Source organism: Lutra lutra, chromosome 7 (assembly GCF_902655055.1).
Source record: "Lutra lutra chromosome 7, mLutLut1.2, whole genome shotgun sequence".
Classification (NCBI taxonomy): Eukaryota; Metazoa; Chordata; class Mammalia; order Carnivora; family Mustelidae; genus Lutra; species Lutra lutra.
In genome coordinates, this window is record NC_062284.1 from 139,097,947 (window position 1) to 139,120,411 (window position 22,465).

At 43.4% G+C, this 22,465-nt stretch overlaps 1 protein-coding gene across 3 annotated transcripts in view; it reads right to left on the minus strand.

Annotated features, from left to right (window-relative positions):
* Positions 1-3,651: 3,651 nt before the first annotated feature.
* The window catches only part of ATG2B (autophagy related 2B), a 74,827-nt gene continuing 56,013 nt past the window's right edge, over positions 3,652-22,465 (minus strand). For 2 of the 3 annotated variants that reach the window (XM_047739229.1, XM_047739226.1), the window contains exons 32-42: positions 21,755-21,863; positions 20,598-20,792; positions 19,625-19,726; positions 14,241-14,319; positions 13,736-13,943; positions 11,221-11,290; positions 10,789-10,871; positions 9,560-9,681; positions 9,155-9,309; positions 8,296-8,445; positions 3,652-4,929 (exon numbers count right to left, since the gene is read on the minus strand). In XM_047739229.1, the coding sequence (XP_047595185.1) occupies positions 4,699-4,929; positions 8,296-8,445; positions 9,155-9,309; positions 9,560-9,681; positions 10,789-10,871; positions 11,221-11,290; positions 13,736-13,943; positions 14,241-14,319; positions 19,625-19,726; positions 20,598-20,792; positions 21,755-21,863 (1,504 nt within the window). In that variant the 3' untranslated portion in view covers positions 3,652-4,698. The remainder of the gene's footprint in view (positions 4,930-8,295; positions 8,446-9,154; positions 9,310-9,559; positions 9,682-10,788; positions 10,872-11,220; positions 11,291-13,735; positions 13,944-14,240; positions 14,320-19,624; positions 19,727-20,597; positions 20,793-21,754; positions 21,864-22,465) is intronic. The other variant, XM_047739228.1, reaches the window with a different exon arrangement.

Consider the following 22,465-nt stretch of genomic DNA (forward strand, 5'->3'; position numbering starts at 1 on the left):
AGACCTATGGCCCACCCCGAAAAGCGTTTTATACAGGCCTTGGGACCCATGCATGGCGAAAGACAACAGCGTTTAAAGCAAGCTCCAAAGAGTAAATATTTTAATTTTCTTCAAGAGTACTCTTCATTTCATAATATTTTTCATAGTCACACAGACACGTTACATTTCCACAAAAAGACTCATACAGCAGCAGCATTCTTAAAGTACTCACATCCAAAATTAAGTAGGGAAATGAGGAAACTTAGCAACGAGTATACAGCGTTGTGTGAGATTAGGTTTGATCTCTAAGGTAAGTCAGGCTGGATTCGAAGAGGGGCTGAACTTGGCAACCGCCCTGCTGCCACCCCTCTCTCCCCCCACCAATTCCACAGTGGACCAGTGGCTTATGGAAACGACACAGGACAAATCCAACCAGAAATTGGAAGCTGCCATTTCGTACATACAGAACACAAGTGAAACAGCAAAGCAGACACACTTCTTAAACAAGAGGCTGCTAAGTCCACAGCCCAGGGCACCGGAAGGGTTACGAGCCCCCCGCTGCCCTCCACCACCCTATGATGCAAAGCAGCCCGCACCCTGGCCCCTACCACGAGGCCACATGCTCAAACCACGGTGCCCACGGTTGGGACGGGAGCCAAAAATCCCTGACACGGATGCTTCTGACCACTGTGGACCTCTCAGCGTGAGCAGTTGAAACTCCCAATTTCTCACCCCAAAGCAGCCCACGAGGATGGTGTTAGAGTACCTTTTGTGTGTCTCACGTACAGTAACAGGATCTAAGGAAAACACTCGCACATCAACGGACCCGCGGCAGCTGTGTTTACAAGGTCTAGCAAAGGGGGTGGTGTGCCTACATGGTCCTGAAGATACGGAAATAAAAATAAGTTGGCACTAAAGCACTCACCTGGGCTTCTATGGCAAGACTGACTCTATCTTCCGATAAACAGAAATAAGATTGTTTGATTAAAGATTTTTTCCCCTACGTTAACTATACACTATACAGATAATCTTCCTAGTTAAACCTAAGACTCACAGTTTTCTATTTGATTTATTCTATTTGATACCAGCGGGTATGTCCAATGGGTGCAGCTACAGATACAGGAGTATCACTCTGTTTTTGACAGTCCCTTACTTTCAAGCTCAAAGAACTTTATAGACGTTGGCCCTTTAAGTAGGTTCAGAGGATGTGAGGGGAAACGGGGTAACTGCTCACCATGAACACTAGCCCTGACATACTCCTCCCCGTAATTCTGAAGAATTTTATCAGTGCGGGAGTAAGAAAATGGAAGCACAGGCCAGTGAGGTCTCTTAAGTCATGAGGTTTTTCTCATCTACAGAATTTAATGTGCCAGCAGTTGTTAACCCTGAAACCATGTAGTGAAGGGTTCTCATTTAAAACTGCTGAAAGTCAACACTGCCCGCTGTCCGTCTGCTCTGGGGAGAAAACACAGTGCCTAGAATCCAGCCCAAACACACTGGCAGGAGGCAGGACACCCTGGACCAGCAGCCCCAGCAGGGGAGCAGACAAAACCGTCTAGACTATTTTGAGACTGAGCAAAGGCACCACACCTACAGATCACTGTTTTTAAAGGAGGGGATTAGAAACTAAACATTTTTCCTGGAAATATTTTAGTACCATTTAAGAGTGACACACAGCAGGAGGCAGGAAACATGAGTTTTTAGTATTTCTGCTATTCTAGGCACACTGCGACTTGGAAAGATTCCCTAAAGTGAGTCTTGCATTATAAAAATATTGATGTGACATATATGTGCTTAAAGTGGAAATCCAAATTGGACCCGAACTCCACAAAAATGAAAGTTTATTGCTATGTCTATAAGAAATACTGTGTTACATCTATCCTAAAAGGCAAATATTGAAAGGGAATGGTCTACTTGTAAATAATAGCAATCTGGGGACACACAGGACGGGAAACCGGAGGTGCGCATCAGCCCCATTCAAGAGGAAGTATTGCCATGGCCCACGGCCTTCCCGGCCTTTAGAAAGTGGCCTTCACACGCTTCTGTGACACTGTGCTATCCTAAAACTCGCTGGCGGATCTTGGCCAGGCTCACTCACCCGGCCTCACCGGGGAAACACCTAGATGGCTTCCATGTAGCGACATGTGCACACGCTGTCTACTCCACACAGAGTAACACATCAAGAGTCAACCCCACAGGCACCGTGGCCACTCAGAAACGCAGTATTCTGAGAGATCCAAGACCTGAGGGAGCCTGTGGCTACTGTGTGCAGTGTGACCTCCGTGCTTTCCTCTAGCGTCCCCAGCCTGGGGAGTCACAGGTCTGGGACAGTCTACCAAGCACTACATCCCAGACCTTCTACACACACACACACACACACACACACACGGCCTGATTCCAAAATCTGTTGCAATTTGTCATATAAAACCCCTTGGTTTACAGACGCTGAGGCTTAGAGAAATCCAATGCCTTGACCATGTCACCTGCCGAGTGAGGGCAGACTTGGCCACCTAAGGGTCCTGCCCAATGCTCTTCTTTCTTACTGTGTCACTGTGACATAAAGGCTGGAAAAGGTATTTGTAAGAAAGAAAAAAATAAGGATACTTAATAATGCAGAAGCTTTCAAACAGTCTACCTAAACATCTCAAATAAAGAGCATCTTGGTTAAATGGGCCATGAACAGAGCCTTGACCTGGACTTTTCTGAGGCAGGTTTCTGGTTCCCAAACCCAGATTCTGTGGCTAGCAGGTACAGGAGTGGAGGACAGAGAAAGAACCACGGAGATGACATTATGAAGATAAATGTTACAATAGGACTTATAAACCAAATTTGTCAAAAGATGGGTCTATCTGCAACTCAAGAGTACAAAGAAGAGGATGATTCTTTCTCCCTAGACTGTATCTAATTAAACTTAAATAGGGTTACTATGGAAGATGTATTTTAAAATTAAAGAGATTTTATATTTTTACGTTTGGTCAAGGGCTTTGCAGTTTGGTTAATCACCACAAATGACAGACATGGTATGTTCTGTTTTCAGGACGCATGGAAGTCAGCGAGCAGGGCGGTCAGAACGTGCCCCAGAAGCAGGCTGAGCCTCCTCCGTGACACACAGGTGTGGCTACTGTTCACTCAGGAGCACATTCTACACGACTCCATTTAACTGGGACAAAGTAATTGATGGTTCCGTGAGCAGATCCCTTTTAAGGTTTTTTTAGCAGTAAAAAGGAAACAAAAATTAAGTGCTGTTTAATGCAATTTTCATAAATTTTAAATGTCCAGATGTTGAGTTTACATTGCTTTCTTGTTCAGAAAATCTAGAGAATGGGATCGATTCAACATCATTTTTCAAACCCCAACCTGAAATGTGGTTCTGAAATCCAAATTCACACGGATGGCGGCCTTTTCCCTGCATCAGAAAATGCACATCATACAACTTTCAACAGTTTTAAACACGAAGCCCTACACTTTCTTTCTGCTAGATCCACCTGAAGTCAAAAAGCGAGTCCTTGCAAACAATTTTCCTCTCACTCCTAGGTAATGATTTACTGGATATTAACCAAAATTAGTTTCGAGGAAGTATTCCCAAGTGTCTTGGGATGGAGCCAAGTGCTGCATCTAAGAATATGCTCTAAGAAAAGCAGAATGTTCATGGAAGCATAAAACAATTTTAAATTTAAATAAAAATACTTTATTCATTCCTGACAGGTTATCAAAATGTACATTGTTAACCAAGTAAAAGCGGTACTTCGAAATAGCTGACTAGGGCATGTTTGGAGGATTTTTGGTTAATTTCAGAAAAGTAAAAATCATTTCCAATCTCCCCTTCCACACATTCCTAACAAGCTTGCACTGTATCTGCTTGAGAGTGAGCACACAAACAATCATACGGGCCCCAGTTCATTAGAGAGTGCACATTTTCATTTACACTTAAAATAAATGAAAGTTACTCCATTTGAGTTCGCTTCCTTTGCCAAAAACATTGTCTTACTCCTCTTTATATTTTATGAAAATCTGTAAATTACATAACGAACAGATCACATGACTTGTATTAATCTACACACCCACACCCACACACACACACACGATAAAGTGCAACACAACAGACATGTCTGCGACACGCATTTCTCAAACGCCCCTAGAAAGACCTTCTGAGGGGATGGAAATAATGTTCTTAAGCGCACGGACACTAAATCCAACAGACCAGGTCATTTATTCCTCTGTGATATTTATATTAAAATCCTATTTGTTTCACTTTCCCTGTAGCTTCTGTCTCTCTTTCTCAATGAGTTTCGAAGCTGTGATTCTCTTTAAACCTTGAGAAAATCAACTCCTCAGGGCAATATAAATAGCGCTTTCAAAGTGCACAAATGCTTCTGAGCACTGTGGACGGTAACAGGAGGCTGCCCATGATCTCTCACCCACAGCGAGGAAACCACAGCCACTTCCGTAAGAGCGAGCATCCACTCACTCGGCAGCAAACGCTTAAGGTCTTTTGACACTAGTCACCAAACATTTCTCTAGGCAAGTACCAAACCAGCCCTAAATGTCACAAGCTTTTGGTTGCATGTTGCTTTGATATTAAATTATTTGACTAAGAAATGCTTTTGTTCCTGAGATGAGCACAATCAAAGTAAAGGAGTACCCTGTAAAGCGGCCAGTGGGACACGGTGCTTCTTATTTCCACCCTCACTATCTCCATAAACAATCGCGTCTGAAGTATCAGTCTTCCCCATGGCGCCATTTCTGTGACTCGTCTTGCCGAACGTCGGGTCTAATTTGGTTTCTCATGCCACCTAATACATTTGATGTCGCTTCTGTGGCAACAATCAGAGGTTTCACCACCGCAGGAGGAATCTGGCGCAGGACCTCGCCCACGGCACCAGTGACCCCTCTGCTCTCGTGTTCTCGAGCTGCGGTTTCGTAAATCGTCTGAGCCGTGTCCGTGAGTCCCTGAAAGGGGGAGGGGAGAGAAGGTCAAAAAAATCTCTGCATTGACCTACTGTATACAACTTCAGCAGAGTTCATCAACATTATGCTTATAACTAGACCAAAAAGTCCACTGTGCTTTTGAGATAACCCAGGATAATTATATTTATGACAAATTGTAATTATACGGAATATAAGACGCAATTATTATGATTTAGCATTTTGTTGTGACACGTTGTGTGCAGAAAATAGAGCTAAGCTACCATTTCAGGTAGGGAAGCTTAAAGAAGTATTCGATGATCGAAGAGTAGCTTTCTTGGCACTAATAATCACTCGAGTTAAATCAAACATCGCAAACAAAGCTTCTGAAATAAATATAATCACAAAAGGGATATGGTGATAGTTTCTTTGATTCAACTGTAATAAGAAAACCTAATTCTACAAAGCTCCAGAAAATTATCTGTTTTAAGTTACTGGCTATGTACTAGAAAAGAAACTGGAACATTCAATGAAGAGGAAAGGATTGGATTAAACAGAAAAAATTCTGAAAACATAAAACAGGAACTTGTTTAATAATTTAAAAGTTTCTTCAGCATTTTTTCATGTTTCTTATCCCTGTGTAACATTAAAATAATTGTGGCTGCTACACCGTACAGCTGAATGTGGAAACCTGCTCATCAAGCCAACGTAAAGCGTCAGCCGACTTTCGACTCCACCGTCTGCCTCAAACCCCACAGAGGCCACGAGGCACGGCTCCGCTGACTCTTCCAGGCAAGGGCACCGCACCAGGCACTTCGGGCTGCTCTCCAGGGAAAGCAAGGAACGCTGTCCGAACCCAGAATCCAGTCCTCGCTCCGACAAGCTAACAGAGTGTCCTCTCCGCCCAGCACGGCAGGGTAAGCACGCGATGCCGCAGGGGGACACCAAGTACGGAAGACGGAGAAACAAGTACAAGTGCGGTTTTCACAAGCACCTACAGTCAGTGGAACTGACAACAAAGAAAATGCGCACGGCTGCTGCACGTGTCCGCGGCATCCCTCTCCCCTCGCTCGGCGCCGCTCCCCAGCCCACGGACAAAGCGGGCACGAGCCGAGGAGAACACAGCGAGGACCGCCCCCGCGTTGCGGAGACGACGGACGTGAATTCCTGTCTCGGCTGCATCGCGTCACGGTGTCCTCTTAGTCAAGTCCTTTCACTCACCCTTTCCTTCTGTTTTGTTTGGGCTGGTTGCTAGTCGAGTCCTTTCAGCGGGGAGCTCCAAGTGTGCGGTGAGGGTCAGATGCGAGCGGCACGGGACACCCGCAGGGGCCGGCGCCCGGAGCTCACGAGGCCCGCCCCGGAGTGCGGCCACTGCCCTCCCCATGGCCCCCGGCCACCACGGAGGGGAGCGACGTCAGCAGTGGTCAGCCAGCACATGGAAATATCTGCAGGCCACACAGTTTCTACCACAGATGCTTTTTCTTTTTCTTTTTCCAATCCTTTAAAAAATTGTTAAAATAATTCTGAGCTGGGAGGTCCACACCAATACGGGTCTGGGCCAGATGTGACCCAGAAGCCACAGTGAGTGGAGCCCTGACCTCAAGGAGGAGCCAATCTGTGAAACAGCTGGAATGTTTTCTGTCCATCTTTGAGTCACTAACATCTCAAAGGGAAGATACTTATCACCACAGAGGAGCTTCCACTCAAAAAGCATTTAACACCGAAGTCCGCGGAATCAAGCACCCCGACCACCTCCATCCGTGCTCACTGCTCTCACCCTCCCCTCCCCCACTCTTCACACTGACAGTCAGACACACAGAACCAGTCGGCAGACCCGGATACCCCGGGTCCCACAGTGGCCCCGCTGCTGACTCGCCGGCTACGCGGGGAGCCATTCCTGCTGCACCAGCATCCTCTCGGGCAAGTGAGGAACACTGCCTCCCCTGAATGGTCGCTATACGCCTGACACAAACTCAGCACCCAGATGTTTCTTCAAACAACCACAGATTAAATCAGGCAAGCGTTATGCTAACTGCAAAGTGCTCCATACCCAAGTGCTATTATTTCCTGCTGCCCAGGGCCCCAGCTTTGCCCTGAACCCCAGGATCGTTTCTATAAACCAGACTTCTAACATGTCTACTGATAACTGGCCCAATCCTGACATCTGTAGGATCGGATCTGACCAGTCCCTATTCTGCTAATTAAATCTCCTTTGGAGAAAAGCAAGTGGTCTTGCTTTTATTTATTCCATCAATACATTTCCTGGGGGCCCTACCTCAGTGGCCTTCCAACCACTCGGAACCACAGAGGCCACTTTGTCAGGGAAAAGACCATCCTAGGCACTTGTGCCTGTCAGAATATGACGGGGACTGGGTGGGGGAGGGGATCTTTAATGAAATCCTAATACACGCATCAAGAGTAAAACCACCTCAGGGAACCTGGGCGGCTCAGTTGGTTAAGCATGAGCCTTCAGCTCAGGTCATGGTTCCCAGGTTCTGGGATCGAGCCCCGCATCGGACTCTCTGCTCGGTGGGGACTCTGCTTCTCCCTCTGCCAGTGCTAGTGCTCGCTCGCTCTCTCTCACCCTCTTGCTCTCAAATAAATAAATAAACTTTTTAAAAATCTCAAAATTCATGTCATAAAAAGAATGTCGGAACGTCCCCGACAGTGCCCATTAAGAACCAGGATTCACTGGTGCAACTAAACTGCAATTAGGCTTAATAAATGTTGAGGTTCAGATAGTTACAAATCACCAACTTCATTCTTAACCTCTGGCACAGATGAACAAAGGGACATTTATATGAACATTGCTGCAGCAGTGCTTTAAGGAAAACAAGGTCTACCAAGAGAAAATGAAGTACGGTATGCTCTACAACGAAAGGCCATGCGACCGTCCCAACGAGGGGGACATGTATCGCCACGGGCAGACCTTGCAAGGCAGACTTTACAGGGGCACGTACACTACAACACCAAGTATGTTAGCTCTTAAAATAGAAATAATGGTATGTGTTGCTTATGAGTAAATACACAGTAAAGCTATAAAAACATGTACCCAAAAATGTGTACCACCTTCAGGAGAGTGAAGGCATGGGAATGGGATCAGGGTGAGCGGTTCGCCCGCAAAGCTGTACTTTTAAGCAAAGCTGAGTACTGCGGCGCAGAACTTCCGAGCACGTGGGGCCGGCGCGAGCGTGTGCGCGTGGCCATTACCCGGCTGGCTCCGCACGCCAAGAACCAGCCTTTCCTCCAGATCACGACTCTCCTGGGGAGCCCGTCAGGACCTCGTGCAGGCACTGCCACTTGCTATGGGCAGCGATTCCAAGCCCACTCCCAGGGTGTGCAACCACAGAATACTCTTCCAACCAACCGCAGGAAGGCGGCTGCGGTCTGCCCGCCCGGGGAAGCACTCACCTCCTTGACAACACTGTAGGCCTTCGCCACGCCCTCCCGCAGGTCCACGGGCTGGTGCGCTAAGCGGTGATGAGGGAACCTTTTCATCTTCTTGGGCTCAATAGAAAGGGTCCCAGGAGACACCATGTCATAAGCGGTCTCTGCTGCGGCCTGGATCGTTTCGCCAGGAAGTAAGAAACGCATCAGAAGACAGTCTGCAGAGCTGTGCTCCACCAACGCAACTGCCACCGGAGCCAGGAAGAGCAGGGGGACTCGCAGGCCCTGCCGCAGGCGCGTCTGCAGGGCCGAGTTCTCCCCGACAAAAACTGAGCGCTTCCGTAACAAGAACATTAAAGGGCACACTAAGAACTAGTATCTGGACTGAGTGTCCCTCCTCTGTCCCTCTGAGAACCCTCTCTGTGTTACCAGGTGAATCGACAATGCCCTTTCTGGGACACCTGCATGAGGTCAACCAGAGTTCAGTACTTAGCAGGACAACCCTTACTGCATCTCCTATCCGAGCTGCAATGCCTCCTTCACGTCCAGCTAGGATCTAGTCTCACTGATGAGGCAAAATAAATCCCCGACTGACTTAACGGTTACAGTTTAACTGAAACGGGCAAGCAAATTTGACATTGCATTCCACTGCTTTATTCTACCAATTATTTAACACCAGAAAGCTGAGCAATTAAAAAAAAAAAAAAAAAAACAAGCAAAAAAAACCCCCACAAAACCCAATGATATTAAATCATCATGATTAGGGTATCTGTTCTCAGCATTTGGTGTATTTCACAGTATCTTTTTAAAAACACAAAAACCCCAGCCGTTTTACAATAGCGCTTCCTCTCTGTATAGAGTGAGGTGGTCGGTGGCGAGATACCTGTATAGTCTGAACCATCCTGTTTGTGAGTTCTAGAGCAGCCATCGCTGTTGAGGTGCCAAAGGAGGCAGCCCCTCTCTGGAAGCCTCTGACGATGCGGCCATCCTTCCGGTACTGCTCTATCGGCAACCAAACCAAGTCCTTTAGGCCTTGCACTAGAACAGCAGTCAACAGAGAGAATCAGCGGGACTGCGGGAGCTCCGATCTCTGCTGTCATTCTAACCCTGGGAGTTTTAACCTCAATGGGACGCAAAGTGCTCTTACAGGTGTCTAAGACCACATGCAGAAGTCTTCCAGAAAGATGGTCCTCACACAGACTGTCCCAAAGACACCCATAATTCCAAGGGGTTAAGAATCACAGATCAAGCAAAATAAATCATCTTTTGATTAAAAAAGAAAACTCACCTAATTGTACTAGTGAATGCATAGGCCCAACACCTCCCAGGATTCCCGGTAGCTGGTTCTTCTTAATGTCAGTAAGCCATTCAGTGATTGCATACGAAAACAATTTGTCAACACCTAGCAAGCTAGAGCAAATGACTATTAGTATACAGAGAAAGGAAAGAGATTTGTAGGTTCAGATAAGCTGGGGAGTTTTTTTTTTTTTTATTTTAGTTTCAGGGGTAGAGTTTAGTGATTCATCAGTTGCACAGAACACCCAGTGCTTGCTGTATCACGTGCCCTCCTTAACACCCATCACCCAGCTACCCCACCCCCCACCCCAATGCCCTATAGTAACCCTCAGTTTGTTCCCTACAGTGTAGAGTCTCTTATGGTTTGCCTTCCTCCGTGTTATTTTATTTTTCCTTCCCTTCCCCTATGTTCATCTGTTCATCGTATGAGTGAAATCATATGGTATTTGTCTTTCTCTGACTTAGTTTGTTTACATAATAAGTTGGGGGGATTTTTTTTAACTTAAAAGAAAATGTACCAATTACGAGGACAAAATATTACAGATGTTTAATCTGAATATACATAAACATTATGTACATATATATAATCCAGCTTAATGTTAGTAATTTCTATAAAGCTTCAGTAACATATATGAATGTGTTCTTCCACTGCTCCTATTTCTTTAACATCTAAAGCTCTAGTACAGGAGTGCCTGGGTGGCTCAGATGGTTGGGTATCAGACTTGGTTTCAGCTCAGGTCATGATCCCAGGTTCATAAGATCGAGTCCCACATCAGGCTCCATACTCAGTACAGACTGTCCTTGAGATTCTCTCCCTGCCCCCCACATGTGCACACACGTTCACTCTCAAATAAAGAAATAAAATCTTTAAAGCTCTAGCACAGGATTAACTGTCTATAATTGCCACGTGGGTCTCAGTTACTATGAACCATTATGTTGTGAAATTCCAGTCCTCCTGCTAAATAAATGAATTTATGACCTTGGGAAATTATTAAAAAATAACTACACCTATTTCTGAAAAATACTACTTTAGTCAAACTACTACTCTCTCAGCATAAAAAGTAGACCCTAATCAGTAAGCCTCCTCTACAAATGAGCCCTCTGCACTGAATACTGTAAAATAATGATTTATGTTTGCTAAGAAAAGTCAGTGCCCGGTTTGTTTGTAAACTAACTGCAGTCACTATACCATAAAGCCTCATAAGATAAAAACCGACCTACCCATGCCGGTAGAAAAGCCGCTTCAGCTTCAGCTCTGAGCAGTTTAACTGGGCCAGACCAATCAGAATTCCGGCCAGAGTACCCTTTAAAATTCAAAAAAGCCAGATTAATGTGTAACTGAGCGACCAAACACTTAAAATAGTGGTCATTTGGACAAGTCAAGGTAATATTCATTCATTAATGCAGCTAAAACACTTGAAATATTTACAGCAAAAAAAAAATATATACTTAATAATATATATTACCCAATTTATACTAAATTTTACTCATGGGTTAAGTAAATAATGTTTACTTTAAAAACAGAATTAAATTTTAAAATCTTGCACATCACTTCAAACATATAAACCATGACAGAAAAAGTTTGAAAATTAACTCCATTAGAAAAACAAAGAAGGTAACTTTGTAGGGTATATTTATACAAAGTTTCCAAACCTGATCCATTGATACGTGTTTGCCATGATAATCAAGTCGAATAGGAACTTCTGATGTGAATCTAAATTCTCTGAAGATAAAGAAAGGAGGGGAGTTAGTTATATTCAGAAGTACCTGTGGTTGAAATTAGATATAAATTAAACAGTTCAACTAGGTAATAAAAACGAAACCACAAAATAAATAAGGTGACTATCTCGAGGCCTAAATAAAGGGCAATGTCTTTTGGCCCTACCTTTTCTTAAGGTAATATAACAACTAAACGAAAGTTAATCATCTTATACACTGTATATATTTTATTTAAATTTTCTCACAAAAAAACTTCCCCTAGTTTACTAAATGTTTACCTTAGAAAAATTTATTCTGGCAGATATTCTCAATTTATAAAGAATAATAAAGGCAACCTTCAAGATCAAACCAAATAATATAATCATTACCAAGAAGTAAAAAAGAGAAGAGGTAAGGGATTTATCTCAACCGCGTCATGACGCAGAGAGCACCAGAAAAGCCAGCCACGAATCCCACTTTTACCAGCTATACGTGTATATAGGAACTTAAGGAACTTAACTCAAGGAACTTAACTCTGAGCCGAAACGTCTTAGTCAACTTTTAAAATGCCACCCCTGTTGGTGAATTTTAGTGAGCATCCTTGAAATTAATGCTTATAAACAGGATATTGACACACAACCATTCGGAATTCTTTAAGAATGAAATCATAGTTAGACACCGATAGTATACATCAAACAAAAGGAACTTCCCAAAGCTGGACTGTAAATTGGACTTAAAACATAATTTTTCTACTGAATTAGTGTCTGCATTTATATCCTAAGCCATTCCACAAAAGTCCAATTTAACGCACAGTAGAATGGAAAAGCTGTACTTAAACATCAATCATTACAAGAACCTGGGACCCCAGGTCATCCCTCATCATCCAGATACGTATCTCCACTTGGTTCTCTGGGCATTTTGGTTCTCTTCCTCTTTGTTTTCTTCATGGCATATAATATGACAAATCATGTATGTTCATTATTTGTAGGCTCAATTATACAGGGAATTTTTCTCGACCTTGCTCACTGTGGCATACATAGAGCTCAATAAATATTGTGGGATGGTTGGCAGAAATCAGGCCATCACTTAGAAAATACACTAGATTTGGGATTAAGACCTGTGTTCTGGCCTTGACTCAGCCACTATCTGTGTGGTCTTGAACAAAGCAATGTACTTCTCCAGACACTAAAGCTCCTCGCCCGTGAAGTGAGTAACCTGGACCGTATCACTGACTACCACCCCTAAGCCTTCTAGGAGCTTGTGAGAGTAGAAACGCAAATCCATAGCTATTTTAAACAGTCTAATTAAAAAAGAAACAAAACAAAACAAAACATTTACCTGAGTGAGGCTATGCACGCTGAATAAAAAGTGTCAAATTTCCCTGCCTGCAGGCCAGAACTGTTAACAATTCAATTTCTTTTGGACTGGTTATCCAGTGTTCACAAAAACCAAACCAGGAGTTCATGTGTGATTAATATAAAATGAGAATTTGAATTATTACTTATGATACACAATTTTTTGTAGTTAAAAAAAATTTAAAGATCAATGTGGGAAAGTAATTAAAGAGACTCTTCTTTCCTGGTGAAATGTTTAAAACTGCCAGAGATCATTTACAGGACCCTTCCAATTCTCATAATGTTATTTTTTCCCTCTATTTTCTACAGTATACAAGATATATAAAATATGAAAGCACTTTAGTTACACTGCCCACGTAGGGCCATACCCAAAGTCTAACCTAGAGTCAGCTTGAAAAGACAGAATCTGGGGATGAGCACAGAAAATGAGGGGAAGTAACTAACGGTTCCTCACAACACAGGTGGCTTCAATCTTTCTTCTTTCTCCTTCCAAAACAGCCAAGGCTCCAGGCCCACCATGAAGGGCGGGGATAGAAGGAAGAAGGGAAGGATGAACAGGTCTGGAAACGGGGGATAAACTCCAGTGTGCAAGCAGCTAGCGGAGTGGTGGGGCAGGACAGCAGGAGCATGCGGGCCTTTCCCGACGGTGCCAAATGAGCCAGGGAGCAAGCAAAGGGCCAGGAAAGACAGAACAGTCATTGGGAAGGGCAGATGCAAAACCAGACAGAAAATGCCCTTCTCCACGTGGGAGAAGGGAAGCACAGGGAAACCGAAGGGAAGCCTAGGTATGTGAGGGCAAAGAGGAAAGGGCATCATGTTTGAGGAGGTACAAATAAGCCAGTAAGAGTGACCAGGAAGAGGGACAGAAGGAAGAAGCTAAGAGGAAAAGGACGTTCCTGCTCCAGAATCAAGAGACACGACTCCTGAACCAGGGTTACCATGTGTAATCAAGGGTGCAGGACACGTGGAGCCCACACATAAATAAAGACACCAGTTACTGCTCAGCAGTGCAAAGAAAAGCTGGCGTAACCTCATAATTAGTGGCGGATAAACACATTAAAGAACCTGCAAAACACTAAAATAATTTCATGTGTCATCAAAATTAAGTGACTTACCTAAAAAACATGGGCTGATCACTAAATGATGCCTCTTCAGCTGAGAAGTCCTTCTCTTCCTCCCCATTAACCACTCCCACTGAGTTGGCACCATCATCTTGGGAAGGCTGCTTTGGCCCAGGGAAAGAAAGAACTAGATTTGGCTCCTTGGAGGTGCTTAAGTGCCTTGGCAAACTGCAGGTGACATCAGCTCCAGGAGACTTTTTAACTGAAAAGGTAATGCGCACATTGGAAAAATTAGGAATGCTTCTTTAGAGAAACCATTTAAAATTCCTATGAATTTAACTTGTTTTGCTGCATTTAATAAACACAATTACTGCTAGAGAAAATTGACTTCTACCTTTTAAATTATTACTATCACATAAACAGCATCTGCAAAGTACAAAAGCACATTTATATAAATGAGAATAAAGACTGTAAGTACACTCTCAAAAAGGCCTCATAACAATCAAAAATCAACCCAAGTACTTGTTATAGACTTTTTCCAAATATACATATTTAATACCTTCTGGATCTGGAGCCATTAGAAGCTCTACTTCTGTAGAAAGACTTGTGAAGAAATCCTTCAGGAAGAACAAGGCATCCTAAAATGAAAAGATGTAATTATAACCAAAGGGCAGGCACAGGGGCGGGGGGGCCTGGGAGGGGGACATCTACTTCTGAAACTATGAAGTATCTCAAAGTCCCATATTTTACATATAGTGGTATAAGAATACCACTATAATTTTTTTGAATTCTTAGTCTGCGTGAGGCACTGCTCCTATTCCCCATCTCTCTCTCTCTCTCTCTCTCTCACACACACACACACACACATTCCTTGTTAATTCTCACAACTCTGAGAAAATTAGAGATGTGAAAATTAAGATACAGAAGTTAAAGATCACATAGCTATTTCTAAATCAAGTACATTCTGGTTTTCTCAGAAATACAGGCATCCTTGTTGTTGGACACCAGCGCTCCGTGTGAACCAGCGGCAGCGGGCGTGTTACCGCCGTGAGGAACAGCAGCCGGCCAGCCTGGACACAGGCACGTACCTCGCAAGTTCTTACTGCCGTATTTCTGCCTTTACCACTACATTCTATTGCCTTAACACATTTTCTCCAACAGATAAGATACTCAAAATTAAAATCCATAAAATCACCCAGTGTGGTCTCTTTTGAAATGATACCGTAACGAAAATGCACGGACCTGTCTTAATGCTGTCCGGGCGAGCCACATTCGCCGGGTATTAGTAGCTTCGTTTTACCCACCTCACTCTCACCATCTGGAGATTAAATGCCTATTCTTCCTTCCATTTAAAAAAATTCTCAATTAATGTAAAGCATTACTACTGTACCAAAATGCAATGTGGTGGGGAAGTAAAGGGTCATATTTGGTAGCACACCCTAAGTCCGGTAATTCCAAAGGATCTAATCAACTACTACTAACATTTACCAGAAGTATAAATGATGAAAGTCAGAAAGGTATTTTTTTCTAGGAAATGTGGCATATGGGAGACTGAGGGATGGGACTGAAGAACAAGGACATGGTTTTAATAGTACTGAAACTATTTTGGTTCTACAGTAATGCAGTGGGTTTATGAATTGCTCATTACATTATGCTTCACACTTGTATATTTTGTTCCATTACATACATTATATATCACCCAGGTATGTGTGCATATATACATTTAACATATGTATATCAAATATTAGATGTTTCAAATGTAATAGTACCTAAAATATTATTCTTTGACCACTAGATGGTGATATTTTAACACAATAAATACTTCGACTCTACGACTGCCTTCAAAAAACACGAGAGAAAATTTCCAGGTATAAATATGCTCTTAAAAAAAAAAAGAGAGAGAGAGAGAGAGAGAGAGGGCACCTGAGTGGCTCATCAAGTTAAGCCTCTGCCTTCAGCTCGGGTCATGATCTTAGGGTCCTGGGATCGAGCCCTCACATCAGGCTCTCTGCTCTGGTGGGAAGCCTGCTCCCCCCTGTCCCCCTCCCCCGGCCTGCTCTGCCTACTTGAGATCTCTCTCTGCCAAATAAATAAATTAAATAAATAAATAAAATCTTAAAAAAAAAAGAGAGAGAGAGAGAGAGAGAAGACCATAGAGACAGTGGCTTTTATCCATTTTCACTACAAATGCACAAAACAGAAGAGGGGATATTAATTGTCAGCATTTCAATACGCTCTCAGAAGTTTTGATTTTGGTATTTATGCTAAACTCTTTACAACTCAATAAAACCACCTGATTTTAAAACTAGCAAGACACAAACACTTCACAAAAGGGTACAGAGACGCCAAGTAAGCGTGTGAGAAGGCGCTCAGCATCGTTAGCCATCAGGGAATCCAAACGAAAACCACAACGAACACCAAATAAGACCGTTAAAATTAAAAAGACACTATCAGGTTTGGTCAGAGTGTGAACCAGCAGCAGCTCCCTTTAAGTTCCTGGGGGAAGGGATGTCCAAGGGTCTAACCACCTTATAAAGGAAAACCAGCAGCTTCTTACGATGGTCAAATACACATCTGCCTCATGGCCTGGACACTGTTTATGATAACCAAGACAAAGACGACTTGTACACAAACTTGTAACAGCTTTATTCCTGAGAGCCCAAACCAAGAAAACAACCAAATGTAAATCACATAAATGGATACACGAACTGTGGTACGGCCACACCAGGACATCCGTCCTCAGCAATAAAAAGGAACGGACCGAACAGAGGTGAACAGCCACACCTCCGCACAGATGAAGCTCCCGGCTCAGGAAGCCGAACACACTTCCGTTTACACTAAGCTGTGGGACGGAACGAGCTAACCTATGGTGATGGAAAGGAGACCAGTGGTTACTTGGAGGTGCTGGAGACCGACCACAAAGGGGCACGGGGAACTCTGAAAGACACAGAAAACGCTATTTCAACTGGCGGAGTAGTTACTCCAGTGTACCTGTCACGCTGTACACTGTACACCTAAAATCCGGCACTTTATTGCATGCAAACTGTACCTCCATAGAATCAACTTCTTAAAACTTTAAAGAAATGTGGTTTTGGTTTTTGTTTTTGTTTTTTTCTTAACAAACTTAGGCTATAGTTATTTCTAGCTTCAAGAAGATACTAACAGTATCCTCTATCGCAGGACAGAAGTGTTAAAATAACAAAATAAAATAAAATAAAATAAAATTAATTATAATGTCGTACTCAATCAAGCAATGATGCTAAAAAGTCACAAATGTGCCAACCAGTACTGCTACAGAGTCACCGTCTCAGCCAAGCACATACTTCCCTTAGCAGAATGGCCTCACATCTCCTCTCACAACCTGAAACGGGCCCTCAATGCCTTTACACAAATCTCAATGCAACTAACTCCACCACTTCCCTTAAGACCCATGGCAAGTGTCACCTCCTCCAGAAAGCCTTTCCTGATTACCCCTCACTCCTCTGAACTCCCTGCCTGGCTTCAGAACCCCTTCTGCTGTGGCACATCCTGCTATGCATATCTTTACCACTAGGACTCACCACAGGGTGTTAAAGTCCTCTGTTTTATGTCAGTCTCCACCCCCATACAGAGATCTTTGAAGATGGGGATGTTCACTTATCTTTGTATTCCCAGCATCCTGGTACAGGACCTGGGACAAGGCTGGCATTCGGCAGATCATTTGGGACTAACAAGCATATCTTCCCCGCACAGATTTGTACGCAGTGCTACACTGAAATGGACACCAGACTGGGGAGTCAGGAAATCTGGCCTCTTCATGGTTCACAACTCAAACTGCCTAGTTACATGACTGCCTCATTTACTTACCCTTTCCCAGATGAAAACTGTTCCTTCTGCCTAGTATCCTATGGGCATGCTAAGCTTTGGAAACAATGGCCCTGAACTTAAACAGCAATGCAGCTTTTTTGAAAACATGAGAAAATAGCATTTTGCTTTCATACTTACTATCTGTGATCTAGTTAAAAGAAATAAAGTCAGGGACATGCTTGGTGAGGAAAACATTATGCAAAGCATCATTGTTCTTCAACTGATTTGTTTTCAAAAGAAAAAATGGAGAACAGAAGTATCCAGTTTTCTCTTCAGATGACCATTTGCTCTCTCAAACCAAAGCTCGTCGATCTTAGAAGGTGCCAGTCCGAAAGGACGTTTGCTCAATGAACCCATTGGCACATGCCTGTGAGCATGGCTGTGCTCCCCTTGGGTTCATCTTTGGGAATGATTTCCCGCTCCTCTTCAGGTCAGCCAAAAGAGTGAGTTCCCTGTTTTCTCAAAGATTAGTATCTCCCCATTTCAAAAATCACAATGCTTTATAGTTCTAAGAAGAAATTAAGCTCAGTATTTTTTTTTTAAAGTCTATTAAAGAAAACTGGGTAGGGCGCTTGGGTTGCTCAGTGGGTTAAGCATCTGCCTTTGGCTCAGTTCATGGTCCTGGGATCAAGTCCTGCATCAGACTCCCTCTTCAGCGGGGAGTCTGCTTCTCCCTCTACCTTCCCCACTGCTCATGATCTCTCTCTCTCAAATAAATAAAATCTTAAAAAAAGAGAAAAAAGAAGGAAAAAAACCTGGGTTTGCTATGTCTGGCAAAGTCATGCCATAAAGAAGTATCCCACTCAAATTCTTGCTCACACTAATTTCCAGAGATCGAATTTCCCATAAATGCTTGACTGTAAAACTATTCAATCACAGGCCCATGTATGGATAAATCAAAATATGGGTAGCCAAAGAAAGTCTTCTCATAAGGAGAGAAAATAAATCTAAAGAACCACTGGCAAGTCTGTCCCAGCTCAGGAGCTATAGATACTAATGTGAAACTGGGCTGGACTTCTGTGCCTCACAAGACAGTTTTTCTGAGAAACTGCCCATATTTTCACAAGATGATCATTTTAATACCTTCTTCCAGAAATATGTTACTTATTTCAATAACAAGTCAACATTACTTAATCCGAACCACGTAAGCAAACCAACAGTGCTATTCCACAGACTCTCCTTCTCACACCAATGTGAGGCAGAGTAGGACAGTTCTGTCTCAAAAGCAGACTACTTTGAGAACTCCATTTATCTGTTCAAGGTGTGGCGTGCTTCAGTTAATAAGAACAACAGTTAATACTTCTGATCCTTAACACCAGGCTAAATATTTAACTCATGCTAGTCTCTTCTGATCCTTATTTTTTAAAAAATGATTCTGTATCTACCTCTACTACTTTGATTTTATCAGTGAAGGAAATGAGGCTTGGAGAAGTGACTTGCCCAAAGCCACCAACTAGGGAAAGAGAACTGAGGCGTTAACCCCAATCTGACCCCAGCGGACTGAAGGGCGTCAAGTGCTCACACCCCCTGAACCTAGTTTGCCCAAGTGGCACCGACTAGCTTTTAAACAGCGGAGTTAAGGCAAAACCCAGGACAATTTGATGGAAATGCTTGCTTGCAAAGTGGACTTCTTTGGGTCTTTCCACAAATCTGTTGTTTGTGACCGTGACAAAATAATTTGTCATCTTCCCCAGGGCAGAAGGAATTCTCTTCCAGGTGCTGTGGTGAAGAGACAAGCCCTCAGATCTTTCAATTACAGGTATCAGGGAGTCATTTCCTACGCTTTGAGAACACCTGAGTACCTGCCCCAGTGTGCATCCGTGAGCACGGGAGAATGGGAAGCAGGGACCGAGTGCTGGGTCATGCAGACAATGAGGAGACTGGAGCAAGACATCTAATAATGTTTACTCACCAACAGTTCAGATTCCAAACGCCTGATGAATCTGCCCTGTTCTTTACCAGCAGAATTCTTGGCAATTACGCGATTTTCGTAACAGTTAAATAACAATAAACATTTTAATTCACCTAAATTAAATCTCTCCTTCTGAACCTGGGACACAGAAGTAGAATTGCACACACGACGCTTGCAGCACAAACCTGGTCAATATTGAGGCGAAGTGGCATCAGGGACACTCGCAAGCAGCACTCCTGCGGTGACCTGCCGGACTCCGGGCGCACATGCAATGCTTTCACCGTCAACTACGAGAGAAGAACGACATTTTTCTCCAACTATATTGCAACCTTGTTTTCTTTAAAAAAAAAAAAAAAAAAAAAAAGAAGAAGAAGAAGAAAGAAGAAACAAAAGGAAAAAAAGTCCCATTTGTTACAGGATAACTGAAAGTGGAATTTTTTCCCCTTTTTGTTTAAAGGCCTGAATCACACCCTCCTGGGTCACGCGCTCCCCGAAGCTCAGGATACGGGTTCTCTTTAGTGGGAAAGACACAAACAACAGTGTGGTACACGCACTTCAGGGTCCGCTGGGCCCTGGAGCAAATTCACAGGGCCACACTCCAAAGACAGCTTCTAGGACATTTTCTTCTAGCAATCCTGAGTGAACCATTCCTACTCCACTACAACTCACAAACTGTCAGACATCTGGAACACTTCCAGCAATACTAAATATTCTGTGTAGATCACCATGGACTTCCAGTTTGCCTTGGGTATCAATACACTGACAATTATAAAATAGACCCTAAAAGCGACATGTAAAGTAATTTTTAAATAATAAAACTTTAAGGGGCACCTGAGTGGCTCAGTCACTTAACCATCTGCCTTCAGTTCAGGTCATGATCCCAGAGTCCTGGGATCAAATCCCACATCCGGCTCCCTGCTCAGAGGGGAGTCTGCTTCTCCCTCTGCCCCTCCCTCCAGCTCATGCCTGCTCACTCTGTCTGAAATAAATAAAATCTTTAAAAATAATAAATCTTTAAGCAGCATATTTAAAAGGTATTTTCATATTAATATGAAAAAAAACCTTCAATTTCCCATTTCAATCTTCTGCAGTTAGATACAATAAACACACTTTTCCAAAACGAATATACAATAGAAAATATGAGGTCTTAAATCTCACCATGTTGGAATGAGCTTTTCGAGGCATTTCTTTACTGCAATACAGGTACAAGAACTTATTCATTTGTGACGTTGCCAGACGGTCTCGAATTTCCAGATCCTGCACGATGAACGCCTGGCGGGAGACCGGGCGCTCCAGGAGGCCGGAGTCACACTCTGGCTTACAAGGCGGGTAGACCTCGTGCTGAAACTTCACCTTCACAGAAAAGAAGGAACACAACCCTTTTTACCCTTTATTTAAATTAGATTTCTCCTTTAAAATGCAAAGTATCACCCATCACTTTCTTGGAATTCTCGGGTTCCGATTCCACTTTCAGAGAACAGAACCCTCCTTCACTTGTTCACTTTATTCATCTACGTGTGTCCCACCACACAAGGATAAGCTCGGCTGACATCTCTTATTTGATCCTGGCAAAATCCCTATCCTTTTCAAGCAAAACTCTCTATAAGAATACAGAGTAATACATAAAATCATCACCTTGCATACCTATGAAATTGCTTGAAAAACAACCAGTGGAGATAAGGATCAAGTTCCAAAGTGGGGCAAGGATACAAGGAAACCATTACTACGGCATTTCCGCAGTAAGCACCCTAACATACGGCGGCCGGCACAGTCCCCGACGAGCTGAAAGAACGGAGCGCACGGGAGGCCGCTGGCGCCCTGATGCCGCTGGCGCCCTGGACATACTGGTCTCTAGACATTCATGACGGACCTGACACAGGCCTATCCAATGGCAGCCCTCCCAGATAGCTACTCCAGGGGAGCTGTCCCCAAGTGTGGTCCTGGGAAAGGTATTATCAGAATCACTGGGGAACTCATTAAAAATGCAAATTCCTGGGCCCCACCTCATACTGATTCAGAAACTCTGGGGCCCAGCAACTTGTGTTTTAACAAGCCCTCGAGGGGATTCTGATGCTTGCTCAACTCTGAGACACACTCTTCTAGGGACAGCCTGGGAAAACAAAAGCAAAACAAAACCCCTCAAACTTCTTGGAACATTTGAGAAAGAAAAAGCAAAAGTTTTACAAGACCCCTGCATTTTTCTAATCCAAAAGGCTGGGACTTATGGCTCAAGACCACCAGGTTGGGGAGTAACCAAGGAACCCCCATTAACGTTCCTACTTCAGTGGCTTTTTCCTTTCAAAATGCCATCTTACCTTGCTTAACTGTATTTCCATTAAAAAGTCATGGTTTCTTCCTTTTCCCCCACATACCATGTTACGTCCATGCCTTGTGGGAGTGTGAGAAGGTGAACTGTGGGGACTGCTATAAATGGAAAAATTAAAAAAAAAAAAAAAAAAAAAAAGCCTTTTGTTAAAGGAAATATTCAAAGAAAAGCAATGAGTAACCTCAGGAAAAATAGCAAGATAAAAAGAGAAAATATGATTACAGAACTATCAAGACATGGTCACAGACGGCATTTCTTTGTATTAAATCTTAATGCTTTGGAGACCCGGAGAACGTGAATTTTATTACTAACATTGTGGCAATCATCTGCTGCTAAATATTCAGAACTACAGAAAAACCTTACTATGGTGTTGGTGTTCATGTAACAGGACACAGAAAAATGAGACCTCCTGAGAAGTTCCTTATTACTTCAGAAACTCCCTACAGAGTACAAGTCCTTAAATCCCAATCAATACCAAAAATAAATAAATAAAATCACGGTTTTTTTTCTTGAGATTTTATTTATTTGACAGAGCATGAGTGAAAGAGCAGAAGCAGGGGGAGCAGCAGAAGCAGACTCCCCACTTAGCAGGGAGTCTGATGCAGGACTTGACCCCAGGGCCCTGGGATCATGACCTGAGCCAAAGGCAGATGCTTAACTGACTGAGCCACCCAGGCATCCCTAAAAAATCACTTTTAAT